The sequence below is a fragment of the Ranitomeya imitator genome, chromosome 4, assembly GCF_032444005.1.
Source record: "Ranitomeya imitator isolate aRanImi1 chromosome 4, aRanImi1.pri, whole genome shotgun sequence".
Taxonomy (NCBI): domain Eukaryota; kingdom Metazoa; phylum Chordata; class Amphibia; order Anura; family Dendrobatidae; genus Ranitomeya; species Ranitomeya imitator.
In genome coordinates this window covers 56,919,606-56,939,751 of record NC_091285.1, presented here as the reverse complement: position 1 = coordinate 56,939,751, position 20,146 = coordinate 56,919,606, and the positions used below count along the sequence as shown (strand labels likewise).

The 20,146-nt window shown below is 41.1% G+C and overlaps 1 protein-coding gene across 3 annotated transcripts in view; it reads left to right on the top strand.

Annotated features, from left to right (window-relative positions):
* Nucleotides 1–20,146, top strand: part of LOC138675465 (protocadherin alpha-C2-like) — a 502,001-nt gene that overhangs the window by 21,241 nt on the left and 460,614 nt on the right. For 2 of the 3 annotated variants that reach the window (XM_069763752.1, XM_069763739.1), the window contains exon 1: nucleotides 938–3,856. The exons of the other annotated variant lie outside the window; for it this stretch is intronic. In XM_069763752.1, coding sequence (XP_069619853.1) covers nucleotides 1,484–3,856 — 2,373 coding nt within the window. In that variant the 5' untranslated portion in view covers nucleotides 938–1,483. Of the gene's footprint in view, nucleotides 1–937; nucleotides 3,857–20,146 lie in introns of those variants that run through there. 3 annotated transcript variants of the gene reach the window in all.

Below are 20,146 nucleotides of genomic sequence, written 5' to 3'. Positions count from 1 at the left end.
TTGCAGATTCAGTCTTCCCAGCCTGGTGCAGGGCTACAATTTTGTTTCTGGTGTCCTTTGACAGCTCTTTTGTCTTCACCATAGTGGAGTTTGGAGTCAGACTGTTTGAGGGTGTGCACAGGTGTCTTTTTATACTGATAACAAGTTTAAACAGGTGCCATTACTACAGGTAATGAGTGGAGGAAAGAGGAGACTCTTAAAGAAGAAGTTACAGGTCTGTGAGAGCCAGAAATCTTGATTGTTTGTTTCTGACCAAATACTTATTTTCCACCATAATATGCAAATAAAATGTTAAAAAAACAGACAATGTGATTTTCTGGATTTTTTTTTCTCAGTTTGTCTCCCATAGTTGAGGTCTACCTATGATGTAAATTACAGACGCCTCTCATCTTTTTAAGTGGTGGAACTTGCACTATTGCTGACTGACTAAATACTTTTTTGCCCCACTGTATATGCTTCAACAAATATCTTATTTATCAGACTATAAAGCTTTTAGAAATAATGAGCCTTTATGATATTGATTCTGTTTCTTGGCTGAACACCCCAAGCTTTTAAAACTAGATTGTTAAGTAAATTTAACAATAATAATAATGACAAAATTAGACTTTTCAAACTTACCTGATACAATTTTGCTGCTCATTGTCGTCACTTTCATCTTTGAGAAACTGTAACAAAATATAATCTTCATATATATAAAGCAATGTTATTTATTAGTATTATCATTGATTTTTACAATTAATTTGATATAAAATCAAAGTCAAACCAAAACAAAAGACAAGTGTTTAATACAAAATTGGATGCAATCATTATACTGTATGAGGATATGCTAAATATTTAATACAAAAAGGACAAAGTATTAAAAACAAATCTGTACTTAATCAGTAGGGACATAAAAACTCTAACTGGGATTATAGTTTGGCAATTTTTACGACTTGTCGTATTGTTCTATTATTTGATATTTCAGTGTAAAAGAAGATATTTTTACGTTGATGATGACTTCATTCTTGTGCTGCTGTTAAATAAAACCGTTTTGTAGTATGAAATTGAAACTATTTCTTTGTCGTTGAATTGCACAATTCAAGGTTATATTATGCTTATTTTGGGAAAGAAAAAAAAAGACAATTGAAAGTAAATATATAGATATTAGATATATTATTTAGTTAGATCGTGATTCATTGTAGACTGCATTACTAATTAGTAAGATTGTTTACTTGCTTCATTTATTTTTCCAATACTATGTAATCTTTGCTATTTTTACCAATCAAATTGAGTTTCATAAAAAAATAAGAATAAAAAATAAATATTTATTTTGTAGTTCAACATTTTATCACCAGATGTCACTCTTACACAATTTTATGGGGAAAAAAATACAGCTCCCAATCCATTTCTTTCCTGCGTCAGGTTTTACCGTTTCTTTGGCAAGACTATTTTTTTTCTTCATAGAGAGATTTCCTTTCTATATAAATAATAGTCATTTGCAGAAATGTTTCTCCATTTGTATAAATGCTTATTGAGACCAAGACTGGGATTTGTCTTCATCATACAAATGACTGCTGATCTAGTGCTGTGCCAGCTCCACTATGTTGTACCTGAGGAATCCAAACATGGAACATTTGTTGGAAGATTAGCTCAAGATCTGGGAATACACATCGGTGAGATCAACTCCCGGAGACTGAGGATTGTTTCAAAAGATGGCACAGACTATTTCCAGGTAAACCTGCAAAATGGTATATTGTTTGTGAATAAGGTTATCGACAGGGAGCACTTGTGTCCTGGAATTAGCATTTGCACAGTGCAGCTAGAAATAATTGTAGATAAACCTGTACAGATTCATCATGTTGATGTAGAAATTGAAGATATTAATGATAACTATCCAGTTTTCCCTGCAAGTGAATATAAATTGTCTATATCTGAAGTGATGTTGCCTGGATCGCACTTTCCACTAGAGGGAGCCGTTGACCCCGATATAGGTACAAACTCCGTGATAAATTATGAGCTCAGCACAAGTGAATATTTTGCACTTGACATACAAACATACACTCATGAAAGCAAAACTGTTCAGCTTGTTTTGAAGAAAGCTTTGGATAGAGAACAGATTCCTTTTCACAACTTAACATTGACTGCATATGATGGCGGTAAACCAAGATTAAGTGGCATGGTAGAACTCTATATCACAGTGCAAGACGTCAATGATAATGCACCATTGTTTAGTCAAGTATTTTACAGAACCAGTTTGCTGGAAAATGCCCTTAATGGAACTATTGTCATCAAACTAAATGCAACTGATTTGGACCAAGGGCAAAATGCGGAAGTATTTTTTTTATTCAAAGAACCAGTTTTCAAACAGGTGTCTTCAGCTTTCAACATAGAATCAGAAACTGGGATAATCCGCGTTGCCGGTGAAATTGACTACGAGACGAAAAATATGTATGAAATTCAAGTAGCTGCTATTGATAAAGGGCATATAGCAATGACGGGACACTGTAAGATATTAGTGACTATCATAGATATGAATGATAATGCTCCAGAGATTATGGTGACCTCACTCAATGTCCCCATTCCTGAAGATGCCTTGAAAGGATCAGTTGTCGCGGTTATCCGGGCATATGATAAAGACTCTGGAGAGAATGGAAGGGTCAATTGCCATATATCTAATAAAAATCTGCCATTTATAATAACTCCAACCTTACGAGAATACTTTTCGTTGACGGTAAATGGACAACTTGACCGGGAAACCATAGCAGAATATGACATTGAAATTAAAGCTACAGATGAAGGTTCTCCTCCACTTTTGGCAACTAAATCGCTTAAAATTCAAGTAAGTGATGTTAATGATAATCCACCCACTTTTTTGCAAATATCTGAACCAGTGTCTGTCAAAGAAAACAACCCTCCAGGTTCTCATATCTACACAGTGTCTGCAAGTGATCCAGATATCAGCCAAAATTCATTCATTACGTACTCAATCGTTGACAGCATTGTTGATGGAATACCTATATCTTCATATATATCTATAAATCCAGAAAATGGGAAAGTATTTGCACTTTTATCCTTTGACCATGAACATGTTTCACAATTTCAATGTCAGATAAAAGCCACCGATGCTGGTCTACCACCACTGAGCAGTGAGGTGATGCTCTACATATTCATTGAAGATATTAATGATAATGCACCGAGTGTTATTTCTCCTTTATCAAATGCTGAGTCTGAAATTACAGAAGTTGTGCCAAGGATAGGTAAAGCTGGCTATCTTGTGACTAAAATCAAAGCCATCGATGCAGACTCCGGCTACAATGCTTGGGTTTCTTATGAACTTAGAGATTTTGGAAGAAATGCCCCCTTTGCTATTGGGAAGCACACGGGAGATGTTATTCTAATGCGTCAACTTGTGGAGTCAGATGACGATGAACACAGATTGACCATTGTACTACAAGATCATGGAGACCCAGCAATGTCCACAACGGTGACTATTGTCCTCATTCTGGTGGACCCTGGTGAAGATTTACCAGCAGAAAGAAAAAAAGATAAAAAAAAAGATATTGAACTTCCAGATGAAAATTTTTACTTGATTTTGTCTATCTGTTTAATATCTGGAGTATTTCTTGTTACATTGATTACATATACAGTATTGAGATGGAATAAATATACCCAGGAAATTGATGAACTGAAACGAAATACAATGTGTCCCAGTATAGCCGGCAGCTGGACTTACTCTCAACAACGTCAGTATAAAGTCAACTTGAATGGTCTTCCTCCAAAAAATGATTTGATTCTTTTCACTCCGAACTTTCACCAATCATCATTGGGTTATGTCAATTCAAATACTGGCTGCTTGGCATCAGAAGCTTCCGCAATGGTAAGTGAAATATATACATGTATTTGAAGCTTAGCCATCCATATTACTCCTCATAGCAATGAGTGAAATGACGGTCTACTTCACAGTTATCTCCATGAGCAGTCATGGGGGCCAAAATCTTGAAACGTTCTACTTATGCTGATTTCTGTTGGATATTTCCTACTATTTCTTTATTTTCTCCCGCTCCTTGATTCATAAGTACAATTACCTGTGCCTCCCTTTTGATGCTTTTTGTGCATTTATTCTCCATTTTTGTGGGACCCTTTGCTACATGGATTAAAAATTAAATGTCAATTATATTTTAATCAGTTATGATTTGAAATCTATTGTTAGGGGTTGATTTCCTGCCTCTGCACAGGGGGAATCTCAAACCATCTCTGCTGCAGTCTCCCATTCTTCTCCAGCCACAGTGGAGCCTGCTCAGCGGAGATGTCGGTCCCAGCATCTGGCTCATTCTGATATGGTGCAGATGGTTACTGCTGCCTTTCCAGGCTCAGCGATTGTAGCCAGTACTGGTCAGCGGTGAACAGACGTCTCGGACTAAGCCCTGCTTTTCCCCTTCTGAGCATGCCCAGGGTAAGTCCTCTCATTGGAGGTCGGGGGTCACATGCTCAGGTACTACAGCAGCTCCCATTGGCCCTCTAGGAAGGTCCTGAAGTTGCTCAGGTACTGTAGCAGCTCCCATTGGTCCTCTAGGAAGGTCCTGTAGTAGCTGCAGCTATAAAAGGTTTGCATGGCCGCATGGCCATGCGCTAGTATCAACTAAGTTATGTGTTCTGCGCCAGTGTTGTCATATGTATGTGGTTTCAGGGTTTGGCTGAAATAAGCCCCTAGAATACCGGCACCTCCGTTGAAGAGTTTTTTGTGAGTGGATTCAGGGCTCGGCTGAAATAAGCCTCTAGAATACAGGCACCTCTTGTGAGGAGTTTTGCATGTGCTATTCTGACTGCATGACCACTGTTTGCTCTATTTGGTACTGTGTTGGTTGGTTTCATACTCTGTGAGGTTAACAGGGCACAGCGCTCTCTTAAGTGACCCTGTGAAGTAGCAGAGTTCACTTATACCGCCATATAGTACCGTCATTTAATAGCAGCGGGTTTCACTCCTGCACGGTGGACATTGGTTTGCAAACGCACCTATTACTCTATAAATATATATTTGGTGCGTTCCGCCAAACCCTAACATCTATGTTTGCTTTTTAGATTGCGTTTTACAAATATTCTCATGTTAAGCAGGGGTAAAATTTTATTTTAATAATCTACATTTTGCCGATATATTTTACACATCATTATATCATACTAAAAGACATAGTATATTAATGTTATATTTACTAACTTATTTTTAAATTTACCTAACACTTTGTCAGTACCTGCACATATATTTCTGTAATTTTTCAATATTTTTTAGCACAGCACCATGAAGTAATATGGAAAGCATATGAATGGTTTTGAGCTGGAATACCAAACACAGCCAATAAATTATACTGATGCTGTTTTTGTGAAACGAGGCCATTTTGATATCAGAATGGTAATTTCTAATAAGTTGCCTGATAAAAATGACCATTATGTCTATGATCTCTTGGGCACATGGACATTATAGTAGAAGGGATGGGGTGTCTCTTGCTGGAACTCCTCTCTATTAGCTATAGATGACAACAAACAGAGTGTAACTCTTGCTCTGGTTTATCCAATAAATGATCAACAATGCAATGAATATCTAGCATCTACTTTCAGCACTAACTGCTGATACAGTAACTTCAAATAAATGATCACACATTTCCAAACTTTCAAGGATCCTGTTGATATAGAAGGGTTAATTTTTGTCTAACTTCTATATTTTCTGTAGCATTAACAAATCTCATAGTTTCATATTATGTTTACTAATTTATTAAGGTCTTATATATGCGCTAATATTTCCCTGGCTCATACTGTAATAATTTAAGAAACTGTGTGTTATTGGTAGTTATTTAAGTAAAATACATTAGTAAGGTAAAGAACTCATATGTTCATCAGAAGGGAGTGGCAAGTAGAAGTATCCAATGGGAACTACGGGGTGGGCCATTTATATGGATACACCTGGGTGGGCCATGTATATGGATACACCTAAATAAAATGGGAAAGGTTGGTGATATCAACTTCCTGTTTGTGGCACAGTAGTATATGGGAGGGGGGAAAACTTTTCTAGATGGGTGGTGACCATGACGGCCATTTTGAAGTCGGCCATTTTTTATGTATCTTTATAAATGGCCCAGCCAGGACTAGCCATATTAATGGCCCACCCTGTACATTTGCCTGTAAATGGTTTAAGAAAAACTACTATATGTCAGCTAAAATGTTTCTTGATAACCATACCAAGGGGTATTCTCATCATATTAATTTGCTTTAATTAGTTAGGCAGCATGAAAGTAAGCAAGTTTGCAAATGACTTGCCTTTCATTCTCCTGCAATTAAAGCTATTATTTTTCATAGTGTGCTGCTTGTTTTCATGGAAGTCAGCCAACAGATCCTGTCTGATTTTGCACAGTAGTTATATTCCAGGAAATGGGTGAACTTCTAAAATACCAGTCAGCTCTCTCCTACGTATGCATTTCTATACCACATCTATCCACTCACATCACTCTCAGCTCCTGAGGAACGGCTCTTATCAATCCTGTAGAATCACAGTCTCCCAGCACCCAACATCACGACACCCTGCAACACGGCTCTCATTGTGAGCTGTGTGCTTGTTCAAATACCATGTTATCTTTACATAAATACAGTGATTGCAGTGTTGAGTCAGAACTGCAGAACTTTGGCTAAGTATGCGTGAATGTACAGTAAAGAGTAATAACATATAGGATGCCACGAAAACAATAGCTATAGTGTCAAAGCATCATTTTTTATGGAAATACTGTTTTACATTGAAACAGCAAATAGGTAGTGCTGTTGGAAGATGAACCTGATGTGAACAGGTGAATACCAAACTAGTGCATAATAAATAGTTATCCTAATAAAATTACAATTGCTTGCCTGATAAATCCACTTTTGCATCAGTGCAACCGTTTTTTGTTGATTTTCCTTCAGCTATGATGTGCCCTTGACCCATGTGACTGCTACAGCTAATCATTGGACTGTATGCCACATTATTGCAAAAAGGATATCATTAAAGACCAGCAGAAACAACTGAAATCTCAGTGCTGGAGCAGCAGGTGTTAAAGGCAGGGTAGTAGTAGTACGGTAATGGCATTTCTTTCTGTTAGCCAAATGTTTTCTTAACTTGAAAACCCCCATTAAGAAGGTAGCTGTCAAAATTTACAAAGATTATTACATATACAGTAGGTAGAGATGAGCAAGGACTAAAATCCTCCTCTTCTTGTTACTTGAAGCAAGCAAATTGTAATGCTCCGGTGCTTGTTTCGACTAACGAATATAATGGGAGTCAATGGGTAAACCTGAGCATTTTTCTTACAGACCCTACAAGGAGTTCTGGGATGCAGTGGAAATGTTTAACTGGATGGAAAAAGTGCTGAGTTGAAGGAGAACATCATTGGGAAGACTCCTGGAAGTATCTATGCTCAGATTGCTGCTGAGAAAATGGTGTCACACTTTTATTCCACTTTAAGGACTGACAATAAAATATTCAAAATCAATGACAACTTGGAGTTTACAGGAAAAAAATGTAAAAAATTGTTTTTCCTGTATAATGACTTGTGTATGTATAAAGCAAAATTTTAAAAAGATTTAAAAAAATATATAATTTAAGTGAACCAAAATAGATTTTTTTATTTAAAAAAAAATTGGAAATTTCAGTGTAATTTATGAAGGAAGCAAGAAGTAGCAAAAATTAGGTACTCAGAGGGACTCAGACATAACCTATATTAAACATAAAGGAGGGAATCATACACATTCTGTTCAAATTGTTATGTAGTGGTAATCCTAGACTAAATAAAGGCTATGCACTTAGTGCAAATTGTGCCAAAACTTACAAGCAGGGTCATCCATACACCCTTCAAGGCGCTAATTGTAGTGCCTCATTAAACTATTCTGAACAAAGTGTAGTTATGTTACTCCTACACTCAGAAACGCTCTGCACACAATACAAAGCCTGCCTAAAAAAGCAGGGTCATCCATACACCCTTGAAGGCAGCAACTTGAGTGCCTCATAAAAAAATTATAAAAGTGTAGCTGTGGTTTTTCTACACTCTTAAAGGCCTTGCACAAAGTGCAAAACCCAGAACAAAATTATAAGTAGGGTGATTCAGTCATCCCTAGGCCCTAGAAGGCAATAACTGGTGGACCTCTTTAAAATATTAAACATTAAAGCACTTTATGTGCTGCTGTCATCAGGTGGTGTGGAAAAGTCGGGTCTAATCCAGGCTTTGTTCATTGTTATCAGAGAAAGACTGTGGCTAAACAAAGAAGTAAGACAGGCAATTAACAGTAAAAAGAAAGCATTTGCACTACTAACGCAGGATGGCACCATTGAAGCTCTAAAAAACTATAGGGAGAAAAATACTTTATCTAAAAAACTAATTAAAGCTGCCAAAAAGGAAACAGAGAAGCACATTGCTAAGGAGAGTAAAACTAATCCCAAACTGTTCTTCAACTATATCAATAGTAAAAGAATAAAAACTGAAAATGTAGGCCCCTTAAAAAATAGTGAGGAAAGAATGGTTGTAGATGACGAGGAAAAAGCTAACATATTAAACACCTTCTTCTCCACGGTATTCACGGTGGAAAATGAAATGCTAGGTGAAATCCCAAGAAACAATGAAAACCCTATATTAAGGGTCACCAATCTAACCCAAGAAGAGGTGCGAAATTGGCTAAATAAGATTAAAATAGATAAATCTCCGGGTCCGGATGGCATACACCCACGAGTACTAAGAGAACTAAGTAATGTAATAGATAAACCATTATTTCTTATTTTTAGGGACTCTATAGCGACAGGGTCTGTTCCGCAGGATTGGCGCATAGCAAATGTGGTGCCAATATTCAAAAAGGGCTCTAAAAGTGAACCTGGAAATTATAGGCCAGTAAGTCTAACCTCTATTGTTGGTAAAATATTTGAAGGGTTTCTGAGGGATGTTATTCTGGATTATCTCAATGAGAATAACTGTTTAACTCCATATCAGCATGGGTTTATGAGAAATCGCTCCTGTCAAACCAATCTAATCAGTTTTTATGAAGAGGTAAGCTATAGGCTGGACCACGGTGAGTCATTGGACGTGGTATATCTCGATTTTTCCAAAGCGTTTGATACCGTGCCGCACAAGAGGTTGGTACACAAAATGAGAATGCTTGGTCTGGGGGAAAATGTGTGTAAATGGGTTAGTAACTGGCTTAGTGATAGAAAGCAGAGGGTGGTTATAAATGGTATAGTCTCTAACTGGGTCGCTGTGACCAGTGGGGTACCGCAGGGGTCAGTATTGGGACCTGTTCTCTTCAACATATTCATTAATGATCTGGTAGAAGGTTTACACAGTAAAATATCGATATTTGCAGATGATACAAAACTATGTAAAGCAGTTAATACAAGAGAAGATAGTATTCTGCTACAGATGGATCTGGATAAGTTGGAAACTTGGGCTGAAAGGTGGCAGATGAGGTTTAACAATGATAAATGTAAGGTTATACACATGGGAAGAAGGAATCAATATCACCATTACACACTGAATGGGAAACCACTGGGTAAATCTGACAGGGAGAAGGACTTGGGGATCCTAGTTAATGATAAACTTACCTGGAGCAGCCAGTGCCAGGCAGCAGCTGCCAAGGCAAACAGGATCATGGGGTGCATTAAAAGAGGTCTGGATACACATGATGAGAGCATTATACTGCCTCTGTACAAATCCCTAGTTAGACCGCACATGGAGTACTGTGTCCAGTTTTGGGCACCGGTGCTCAGGAAGGATATAATGGAACTAGAGAGAGTACAAAGGAGGGCAACAAAATTAATAAAGGGGATGGGAGAACTACAATACCCAGATAGATTAGCGAAATTAGGATTATTTAGTCTAGAAAAAAGACGACTGAGGGGCGATCTAATAACCATGTATAAGTATATAAGGGGACAATACAAATATCTCGCTGAGGATCTGTTTATACCAAGGAAGGTGACGGGCACAAGGGGGCATTCTTTGCGTCTGGAGGAGAGAAGGTTTTTCCACCAACATAGAAGAGGATTCTTTACTGTTAGGGCAGTGAGAATCTGGAATTGCTTGCCTGAGGAGGTGGTGATGGCGAACTCAGTCGAGGGGTTCAAGAGAGACCTGGATGTCTTCCTGGAGCAGAACAATATTGTATCATACAATTATTAGGTTCTGTAGAAGGACGTAGATCTGGGGATTTATTATGATGGAATATAGGCTGAACTGGATGGACAAATGTCTTTTTTCGGCCTTACTAACTATGTTACTTTGTTACTGTCAGCACTTTCTCTTGTCAGGCGAAAGCACTTGTCTGACTCCCCTGGTGACACTAAAAACATGCTCATGCAAAACGCAAGCCGCAGATCAACACAACTCCAAGGCATGGAGGGACATGCCAGGTGTCCAGCTTTGACACCCAGGAGCTGAAAGTTACAGAGGAATTAAGGAGTACACTGCTTTTCTCGGCCACATATTGCTTGACCATCTCTATAAACATTTCCCTTGTCAAAAATACCAATTTCTAGGGGCATGGACACTGGGAAAGTGTCATGAAATTGACCAAGGCATTTGATAGTGTAATCCTGCCTCTGCTGTACCTGGTGTGTGTCTCCCTAACCTCTCTTCCTTGGTTGGTCAAAGTTCTCCTTGTAGCGAGGGTCTAGCAGGGCAAACAACCAGTACTCTTTTTTGGCAAACATGAATGTAATGCAAGGGTCATGCATGTAATACAGCGGTGCATAAAGTCTTCCATATGTAGCAAGGTCCCTATAGCGAACCCTTCCCTGTCTCCACCATGATGACTATTCCATCTCTTCCTCATCTTAATGCTCCTCCCTCTCTTCCTCCTCAATTCCCCTCCTCAGCCCATCCACGTAGGAGAGACAGGACAAAGCTTGTTTGAGTACTAGCCTCTTTTGTTCTCCTGTTCAGCCATCTCCTACTTCTCATCTTCTTCCTCAGCCTCCACCACCTTATTGGCACCCAATCTGTGCTAAACAGATGAGATGAGGCTGGGCTAGGTAGCATCTCCCAGTCTCATGTCTTCCTTTGTCTCCACCTGGTCCGCGTGAAAAACTTCATGTTTAATTGCAAGTAGCAACTGTTTAAGTTGGCACAGAAGCAGGATCATTGCTCTGATGATGCTATTATCGCTGCTCACTATGTTTTGTAGTGTCCTCAAAGTCTTGGAGAACCACACAAATGTCAGACATCCTTGCCCACTCTTGTTATCTCTTGCTAGACATCCATGCCCACAGTTGTAATGTGTAGAGGCTGACCAGAATACTGATGGGAGTGTTGAAGCTAATAATCACAATTGACCTCTGCTGCTCACAAAGCCTTACCAGTATGTGCAATATGGAGATCCAGCACATAGTCCTGTTGCACACCAGTCGGTGAGCTGCAGCACCACTAGAGCAGAGGCAGCTGTAGCTGACTTGCAGAAATTGGCACTGATGTGGTGTACCTTGGCCAGAAGCTCTGGCCACTCTTGGTAGGTTTTAAGGAACATGCTGAACTACAAAGTTGAGCATGTGGGCCAAGCATGGTACACTTGTGAGCTTGCCAAGCTTCACTTGCCACCAGGTTACACCCATTATAACACATGACCATGCTTGGTTGTAGTTTTAGCAGTGAGAGCCACAGATCTGTCTGGTCTGTTATTCCTTTCAGTAACTCTGTTGTGTGCAGTTTGACTCCTAAAGAAATTAGCTTCAGCAGGGCCTGTTGCCAGCAGTGCTGCAGAGCTTCCAGCTTTCTAGCTTATGTGAACGATGTGTTCTGAGACAGCACAATGGAAATGTAGAATAGGAGGTGCAGAAACTGGTGTAGGACATTCAGGAAAACCTGATAGAAGTCGGGCTAGCAATCCTCGGAGATGGTAGCTCATGTGACATGCCAGGGTGGGCCTCGGCCCTCGCTTTTACCATGTTCACCCAGTGCGCCACCAGGGAAATGTAGCATCTTTGACCACAAATGCTTGGCCATGTATTGGTCATTCTGGTACAAGGTTAAGATGCCACAAAGGGAGAAATAGTGGTGGCAGGGCACTGAGTACCAAGGGACCCAATTTTTGTTTTTTATTGCAAACAAATGAAATATCCCACAAACTAAGTTCAATAGTACATAGATATGACAACAGTCAATTTTTGAACAACCCAATTTCTACACTTGTAGCAGGCCAATTTAGGTGATTATTTCAAACCAACTAAAAATCACATGCACCAAGTTCTAGAGAATATATAATAATAGTCAATTTTGGAACAACCAAATGTTAGGCGTCAGGATTCTTCTGCTGGATCGTATCCTTCTAAACGCGTTGGATTGGTTAATCCCTATATGCGCCTGCCCATTAGCTGTGTGACGTCACATTACCCGCCATGCCCCTTTCACACTCCTCCACCACTTCGGCGTTGCTTCTGGCCGGGGCACGCTAGAAGTTGGCGGTTCCTGCCCGGCAAGTAGGGCCTCTCTGGGGGAAGCAAGCCATCACCTTCACCCCCCAGCTTCACGGTCCTGTGGTACGGAGCCAGTTACACTGATCTATGTGAAGATGACTAACACATCCTGACATCTTAAGCCACCTTTATCTCGACAACCAGTAAGTGGACTAGTACATGATCAAGCAGTTTTTTTTTTGCACACAGTGTTGCCCTTGTATATGCCCTTAATGCACAGTTTTAGGAGCATTACTCCACAGCACAAGTGACAAATCTATATTTAACTGCTTTTACTATACAGACAGGGTGTTGCACAGACCCTGTCATCTCACCAGCAGCTGAATTCCTATTTCAATTCCCCCCCGTCCTCTTTTCATTCAGTGGAGCACCAGTGTGTATTTATTTATTTAACCCAGTAATTAGAGCTACATTTCTCCAGTACATGACGTGCATATTGCTTGTCTAGTTTTAGTTTAGAGCATGTATGTAATGACTAAGAACGTAATAGGCCGTACCTTTCTCTTTTTTACATTGTAGTTAATGTTCTTCTACACTCATAAACACTTTACAGAAAGTGCAAAACCAGGTAAAAATTAGAAAGAGGATAATACAGTAATCCTCTTCAGGTGTCCGCTTCTTCTCCTTCCTTGGGAGGCTGGGGCAACTGCCTCCACCTGCTTCCTGGACATCGATTACCAGGTGCCTGAGCTGTAAGTCACCAGGCTTTGGGTAGTGCCAGAGCCCCTCGACCACTTCATTTCTCAAGAAGGGTTCATCCTGCTCCCTTCCTTCTTGGATCACACCCACTGCATACCAGCAATGTTGACCTTCCATTTTAAGAAATGCGATCGTGGTTCCAGCCATTAGCTCTTGCAGCCTTCGAAGCAAGTGTTCCTTCTCTATTGTCCGCCAGTTGAATAAGATGTTATGAGGGGTCCAAACTCTTCTATGGACTCTCTTTTCCTCTGCCGGCATATGTAACTACCTCCCGGATGCCAAGTGTCAGTATTTTGCGGATAGCAGTCCCGCTAGCATTTCTCCAGCTCTTGTCCTGGTTTGCCTCCTTCTCCTTTCTGACTAGCCTTGGCCCCACAGTCCAAGTTGCTAGATCCTGGCTGTCCCGTCTGCAGTCCACAAAACCCCAGGGGTAAAGGCTGTGGTTAAGGCTTTGATGGTTCAGTGAAAGCTGATGGTTCTGGACCACAGGATTCTGACACCTCCGCTTTCAAGCCTGCTTAGTCTGACTCGAGTATTTCACTGATTGCTCCCTTGGGATTCTTGTGAGATACCGCCATATTTGTCACCTTATTGCCCAATAAGCATGTTACACTGAATGGATTACTAGTTCAATCCAGAAAAAATTTTCAACATTTTTGGAATCTTATATTGTTAGGGTTGGCGGAACGCACTGAGTATATATACATATTGAGTAGTAGGTGCGTTCGCAACCTGGGGTCCACAGTGCAGGAGAGAACCTGCTGCTAGTAAAAGACAGTACTATACGGCGGTATAAGCGAACTCTGTTACTTCACAGATTCGCTTGAGAAAGAGAACGCTGTGCCATGTTAACCTCACAGGGGAACAGCTACCTAATAGAGCCGACAGTGGTCATGCAGTCAGCATAGCACACACAAAACTCCTCACGGAGGTGCCGGTATTTTAGGGGCTTATTTCAGCCAAACCCTGAATCCACATACACAAACTCCTCACCGGAGGTGCCGGTATTCTAGGGGCTTATTTCAGCTGAACCCTGACCACATGCAAGCATGACCACACTGGCGCTGAGCTCATAACTTAGGTTAAAGTACAATTTGGAGGCAAAGGTCGCCATGTCTAGTGTACCTCCACCTACTACCACTAGACGCTGATGTTTCCTCGACCGCTGGGGACATCTGGTGGCAAGATGTCCTGACTGCTTGCAAACTTCACAGACCTTGAGTGTACGAGTGGTCCGGGACTTAGGTCTCATTCGTGACACCTCCATAGGCTCATGTGACTCAGGGACCAGGACCGGAGATTCCAAAGGTTTGGTGAAGGTGGGGGCCAGCCGAAACCTCTTTCTATACTGGGCTCGCTCTAACCTCCGCTCGTAAAAACGGAGGTCAATACGAATGGACCCAGCTATTAACTCCTCCAGTGTGGTGGGAATCTCCCTAGTAGCCAGAGCATCCTTCACGTGGTCAGCCAGCCCCCTCCAAAATATTGGGATAAGGACTTTATCCAACCACTCCAACTCAGATGCTAGGGTACGGAAGTGGACAGCAAAATGGCTGACCAAGGACGAGTCCTGAATCAATGCAACAGTTGGAGCACCGTATCATGGGTGACTCGAGGTCCTAGAAAGACCTGTGCTCAGGAACAGCGGAGCACTCTGCACCACATGATCGCCACGCTCCCACAGCAGCGTAGCCCACTCCAACGCCCTGTCCGACAAGAGAGACACAATAAATCCCACCTTTGCCCGCTCTGTGGGGAAACCTGCTGGCAGAAGCTCGAGGGGTTCAGCCAAACCCTGACCACATGCAAGCATGACCACCCTGGCGCTGAGTTCATAACTTAGGTTAACACTAGCGCATGGCCGTGAGGCCATGCAAACCATTTATCGCTGCAGTAACTTCAGGACCTTCCTAGAGGACCAATGGGAGCTGCTACAGTACCTGAGCAACTTCAGGACCTTCCTAGAGGACCAATGGGAGCTGCTGCAGTACCTGAGCATGTGACCCTTGACCTCCAATGAGAGGTCTTTCCCTGGGCATGCTCGAAAGGGGAAAAGCAGGATTTAGTCCCAGAGACATCTGCTCGCCACTGGCTAGTACTGGCTACAATGGCTGAGCCTAGAAAGGCAGCAGTAATTATCTGTGCTGTATCAGGCTGAGCCAGACACTGGGACTGATGTCTCTGCTAGCAGGCTCCACTGCGGCTGGAGAAGAATGAGAAACTGCAGCGGAGATGGTTTGAGATTCCCCCTGTGCAGAGGTGGGAACTCGACCCCTAGCATATATAACATCAAAATTTAACAGGCAGCTCCAAATATTATATGGATGACAAATTGATTACAGACACATTTTTCAACACTTTTTGGAGTCATATACCATTAAAATGTACCAGAATATATGCAATACTCTAGAGGGGAGTAATATAATACCGAAAAATTTTCGTATGCTTTTTTTGAGTGTTATATATCATCGAAATGTGCCCCAAAGCACATATAATACTCTATGGATGAGTAATTGAATATAGAAACATTTTAAACACTTTTTTAAAGTCTTATGTCTGACTGAAATTTAAGAGAAAGCACAAAATACTGCAATAATGACTAACTGAATCCAGAAAAAAATTTGAACACTTTTTTGGACTCTTATATACCAGCGAAAGGTTACAGAAAACACAAAATAGTATATGGATGATTAATTGAATATAGACATATTTTGCAACACTTTTTGGAGTCTTATACAGTGGGGCAAAAAAGTATTTAGTCAGTCAGCAATAGTGCAAGTTCCACCACTTAAAAAGATGAGAGGCGTCTGTAAAACCAGGAAAAAACTGCAATGCTTTCATAGAGTGTTATATGCCTCAAAAATGTACCCAAGAGCATGGGAAACTCTATGGATGAGTAAGCAAATCGAGAAAAAAATTTCAACGCTTTTTTGGACCGTTATATAACACCGAAATGTACCACAGACCATGTTATACTATGTGAATGAGTAATTAAATACAGAAAAATGTTTCAGTGCTTTTTTGGACTGTTACGGAACAGCAAAATGTACCACAAACCACATAATAGTATATGGATGAGCAATTTCATACAGAAAAATGTTTCAAGGCTTTACTGGAGTATATATAACACAGAAATGTTCCACAAAGCACCTAATACTCTATGTATGACAATATAGCAAATGACACAAGGAACATTTCTGGGGTAGAGGAAAGAATGGATTTAATGAAATTTCAACAACTTCTTGAGGCAAACATAACATCTGTAAAAAAAACTGAAGTTGGAAAGAAATGGGTAATGAACCTAAACACAGGTCAAAATCCACAATAGACTAGGTCAAAAGGCGCAGGCTGAAGGTTTTACAATGGCCCTCACAGTTTCCTCATATGAACATCATTGAAAATCTGTGGTTAGATCTCAAAATAGCAGTGCATGCAAGTTGGCCAAAGAACAGGAAGAATTTTCCAAGGAAAAATGGATGAAAATCTCTCACACAAGAATTGAAAGACTCTAGGCTGGTTACGAAAAGCATTTACGAGCTGTGATACTCCCTTAAGAGGATCCTACTAAGTACTATCCATGCAAGGTGCACAAACTTTTCATTAGTCCATTTTACTTTTTGTAATTTTTAAAAGTTAAAAAGTAACCATATATACAGTGCCTTGCGTAAGTGTTCAATTCCCTGGAACTTTTCAACCTTTTCCCACATATCATGCTTCAAACGTAAAGATACCAAGTGTAAATTGGTGAAGAATCAACAACTGGAACACAATTGTGAAGTTGAACAAAATGTATTGGTTTTTTTAAGGTTTTGTGGAAATTCAAAAGCTGAAAAGTGGGGCGTGCCACAAAGTTATACTTTGACAATACTTTGTTGCGCCACCTTTTGCTGCAACTACAACTGCAAGTCACTGGGGGTATGCCTCTATCAGTTTTGTACATTGAGAGTCAAATTCTTGCCCATTCTTCCTTGGCAAACTGCTCAAGCTCAGTGAGGTTTGATGGAGATAGTTTGTGAACAGTAATTTTCAGCTCTTTCCACAGATTCTCAATTGGATTGAGGTCTGGACTTTGACTTGGCCATTCTAACACCTGGATACATTTATTTGTAAACCATTCCATTGTAGATTTTGCTTTATGTTTGGGATCATTGTCTTGTTGGAAGACAAAACTCTGTCCCAGTCTCAGGTCTTTTGCAGACTCCAACAGGTTTTCTTCAAGAATGGTCCTGTATTTGGCTCCATCCATCTTCCCATCAATTTTAACCATCTTCCCTGTCCCTGCTGAAGAAAAGCAGGCCCAAACCATGATGCTGCCACCACCATGTTTAGTGGAGAGGGTGTGTTCAGGGTGATGAGCTGTGTTGCCTTTACTCCAAATATATCGTTTGGCATTGTTGCCAAAAAGTTCGAATTTGGTTTCATCTGACCAGAGCACCTTCTTCCACATGTTTGGTGTGTCTCCCAGGTGACTTGTTGCAAGCTTTAAAATACACTTTTTATGGATATCTTTGAGAAATGGCTTTCTTCTTGCCACTCTTCCTTAAAGTCCAGATTTGTGCAGTGTGTGACTAATTGTTGTCCTATGGTTAGACCATAGACCACCTCAGCTGTAGATCTCTCCTGTTCATCCAGAGTGATCATGGGCCTCTTTGCTGCATCTCTGATCAGTCTTCTCCTTGTTTGAGTGGGGGAAATAAGTATTTGATCTCTTGCTGATTTTGTAAGTTTACCCACTGACAAAGACATGAAAAGTCTAGAATTTTAAGGGTAGGTTAATTTTAACATTGAGAGAAAGAATATCAAAAATAAAATCCAGAAAATCACATTGTATAAATTATGTACATTTATTTGCATTTTGCAGTGAGAAATAAGTTTTTGATCCCCTGCCAACCATTAAGAGTTCTGGGTCCTGTCAACTCCTGGCCGCTGCCAGAATTCTAGTTCCTAGTATGTGGACATTGGCTAATACCCCATCACTACAACACTGGAGGACCAGGGTAAAGCAAATATATAGATTAGAAGAACTGGCTAGTTTGGAGGCAAAGAGACAAATACAGTTCACTGATACATGGTGCTTTTGGCGGGAGACTCATTCTAAACACTAATATTTGATACAGTCTCTCTGAATTCGGACACTTACCTTAATTCCCCCCTCCCCACCCAATTCCCATTTGCATTCTCAAATTAGATCTTCCCTTCTCCTTCTTTCTGGCTCTCTACTTTTCTACCTTCTTTCTTCTCTTATTCTTCTTTTTCTGGTTGCAAGTACTTTATATATATATCTCTGGCAAAAATTAAGAGACCACCACATCAAAACCCTGGCATGGACAGCCCAATCTCCAGACCTGAACTTCATTGAAAACCTCTAGAATGTAATCAAGAGGATGATGGGTAGTCACAAGCCATCAAAGAACAGCTTACATTTTTGAACCAGAAGCAGTATGAAAGACTGGTGGAAAGCATGCCAAGACACATGAAAGCTGTGATTAAAATTCATGGTTATTCCACAAAATATTGATTTCTGAAGACTTCCTGAGTTAAAACATTAGTATTGTTTCTAAATAAATATGAACTTGGTTTCTTTGCATTATTTGAGGTCTGAAAGAACTGTTTTTTTTATTTTGACCATTTTTCTTTGTCAGAAAAAATACAAAATTTATTTCTTGGAAATTCGGAGACATGTTGTCAGTAGTTTATAGACTAAAAGAACAATTTATATTTGTTAGGGACTGGCGGAACGCACCAAGTATAGATGATATGAAACTAGGTGCGTTCGCAGTCCGAGGTCCACCGTGCAGGTATAAACCCTGCTGCTAGTAAGACGGACTATATGGCGGTACTAAAAGTATACACGCACGGGTTAACTTCACCCTGCGTGAAGGAAGCGATCCTGTTGCATCACAGGACCGCGGTACCGCACATAGAGCGTGAGCAAGAAGTCAGCGAACACAACCCCAACTCAGGATTGAAGTCCGATTAGACCACTTGCTGGCACAACACCGCAACTGGGTGTGTAAGGAAACTATTAAATAGTGTATAGAGGCACGAGAGTGCATGCGGTGCCGCACTGACGGACGCCACTAACCATCCAGGCTTGGGTAAGGAAAGCGCAGAGGAAGCGCACGGCGCCGTACTGGCAGACACAGCAACTGGACGCTGTGATGTGTGTTACGTGCAGATGGCTAGTTGGGCGCTAGATAGCTACCATCATCCGCGAGCAGTCAACAACACTAGGGAGGGATACTTAGGAGGTTTCATCCATCGACATACATCCATCTACACACACACATTATAACAAGACAATACTAGCGCATGGCCGTGTAGTCATGCCCAGTTTATATAGTTGCAGCACAGGAAGCAGCTACAGACGTTTTGCCCTTTCAGGACCTGCCAAGAGGACCAATGGGATGTGCTGCAGTGCCTGAGCATGTGACCCTCGATCTCCAACGGGAGATCTTGCCTTGGGCATGCTCAGTGTGTGCAAATAAGGACTTAGTCCCAGAGAAGCCCGCTCGCCGCAGATCAGTGCAGGGTACAACAGGAGAGCCAGAAAAGGCAGCAGTAACCCTCTGCACAGAATCAGTCCCAGCAAGACGCTGGGAGCGACGCCTCCGCTGAGCAGAGCCCACTGCGGCCGAAGCAGAATGGGAGACCGCAGCAGACACGGATCGAGATTCCCCCTGTGCAGCAGAGGAAACTCAACTCCTAACATTACCCCCCCTCCTAGGGCCCCCCTCCTTGAGCCTCACTATGCTCAAAAGCTGCAATAAGCAGCAGAGCCCGAATGTGCGTCACAGGCTCCCAGGTTCTATCCTCTGGGCCGTGACCCTTCCAGTCCACCAGATAAAATTTCTTGCCACGTACCACCTTGCACCCCACAATAGCATTCACCTCAAACTCATCCGTGGATGAACCCGATGTCCCAGCAGATGACTCAGAAAACCGGGACAAATGAAAGGGCTTTAAGAGGGAAACGTGAAAAGTATCGGTGATACCAAGGCGTGG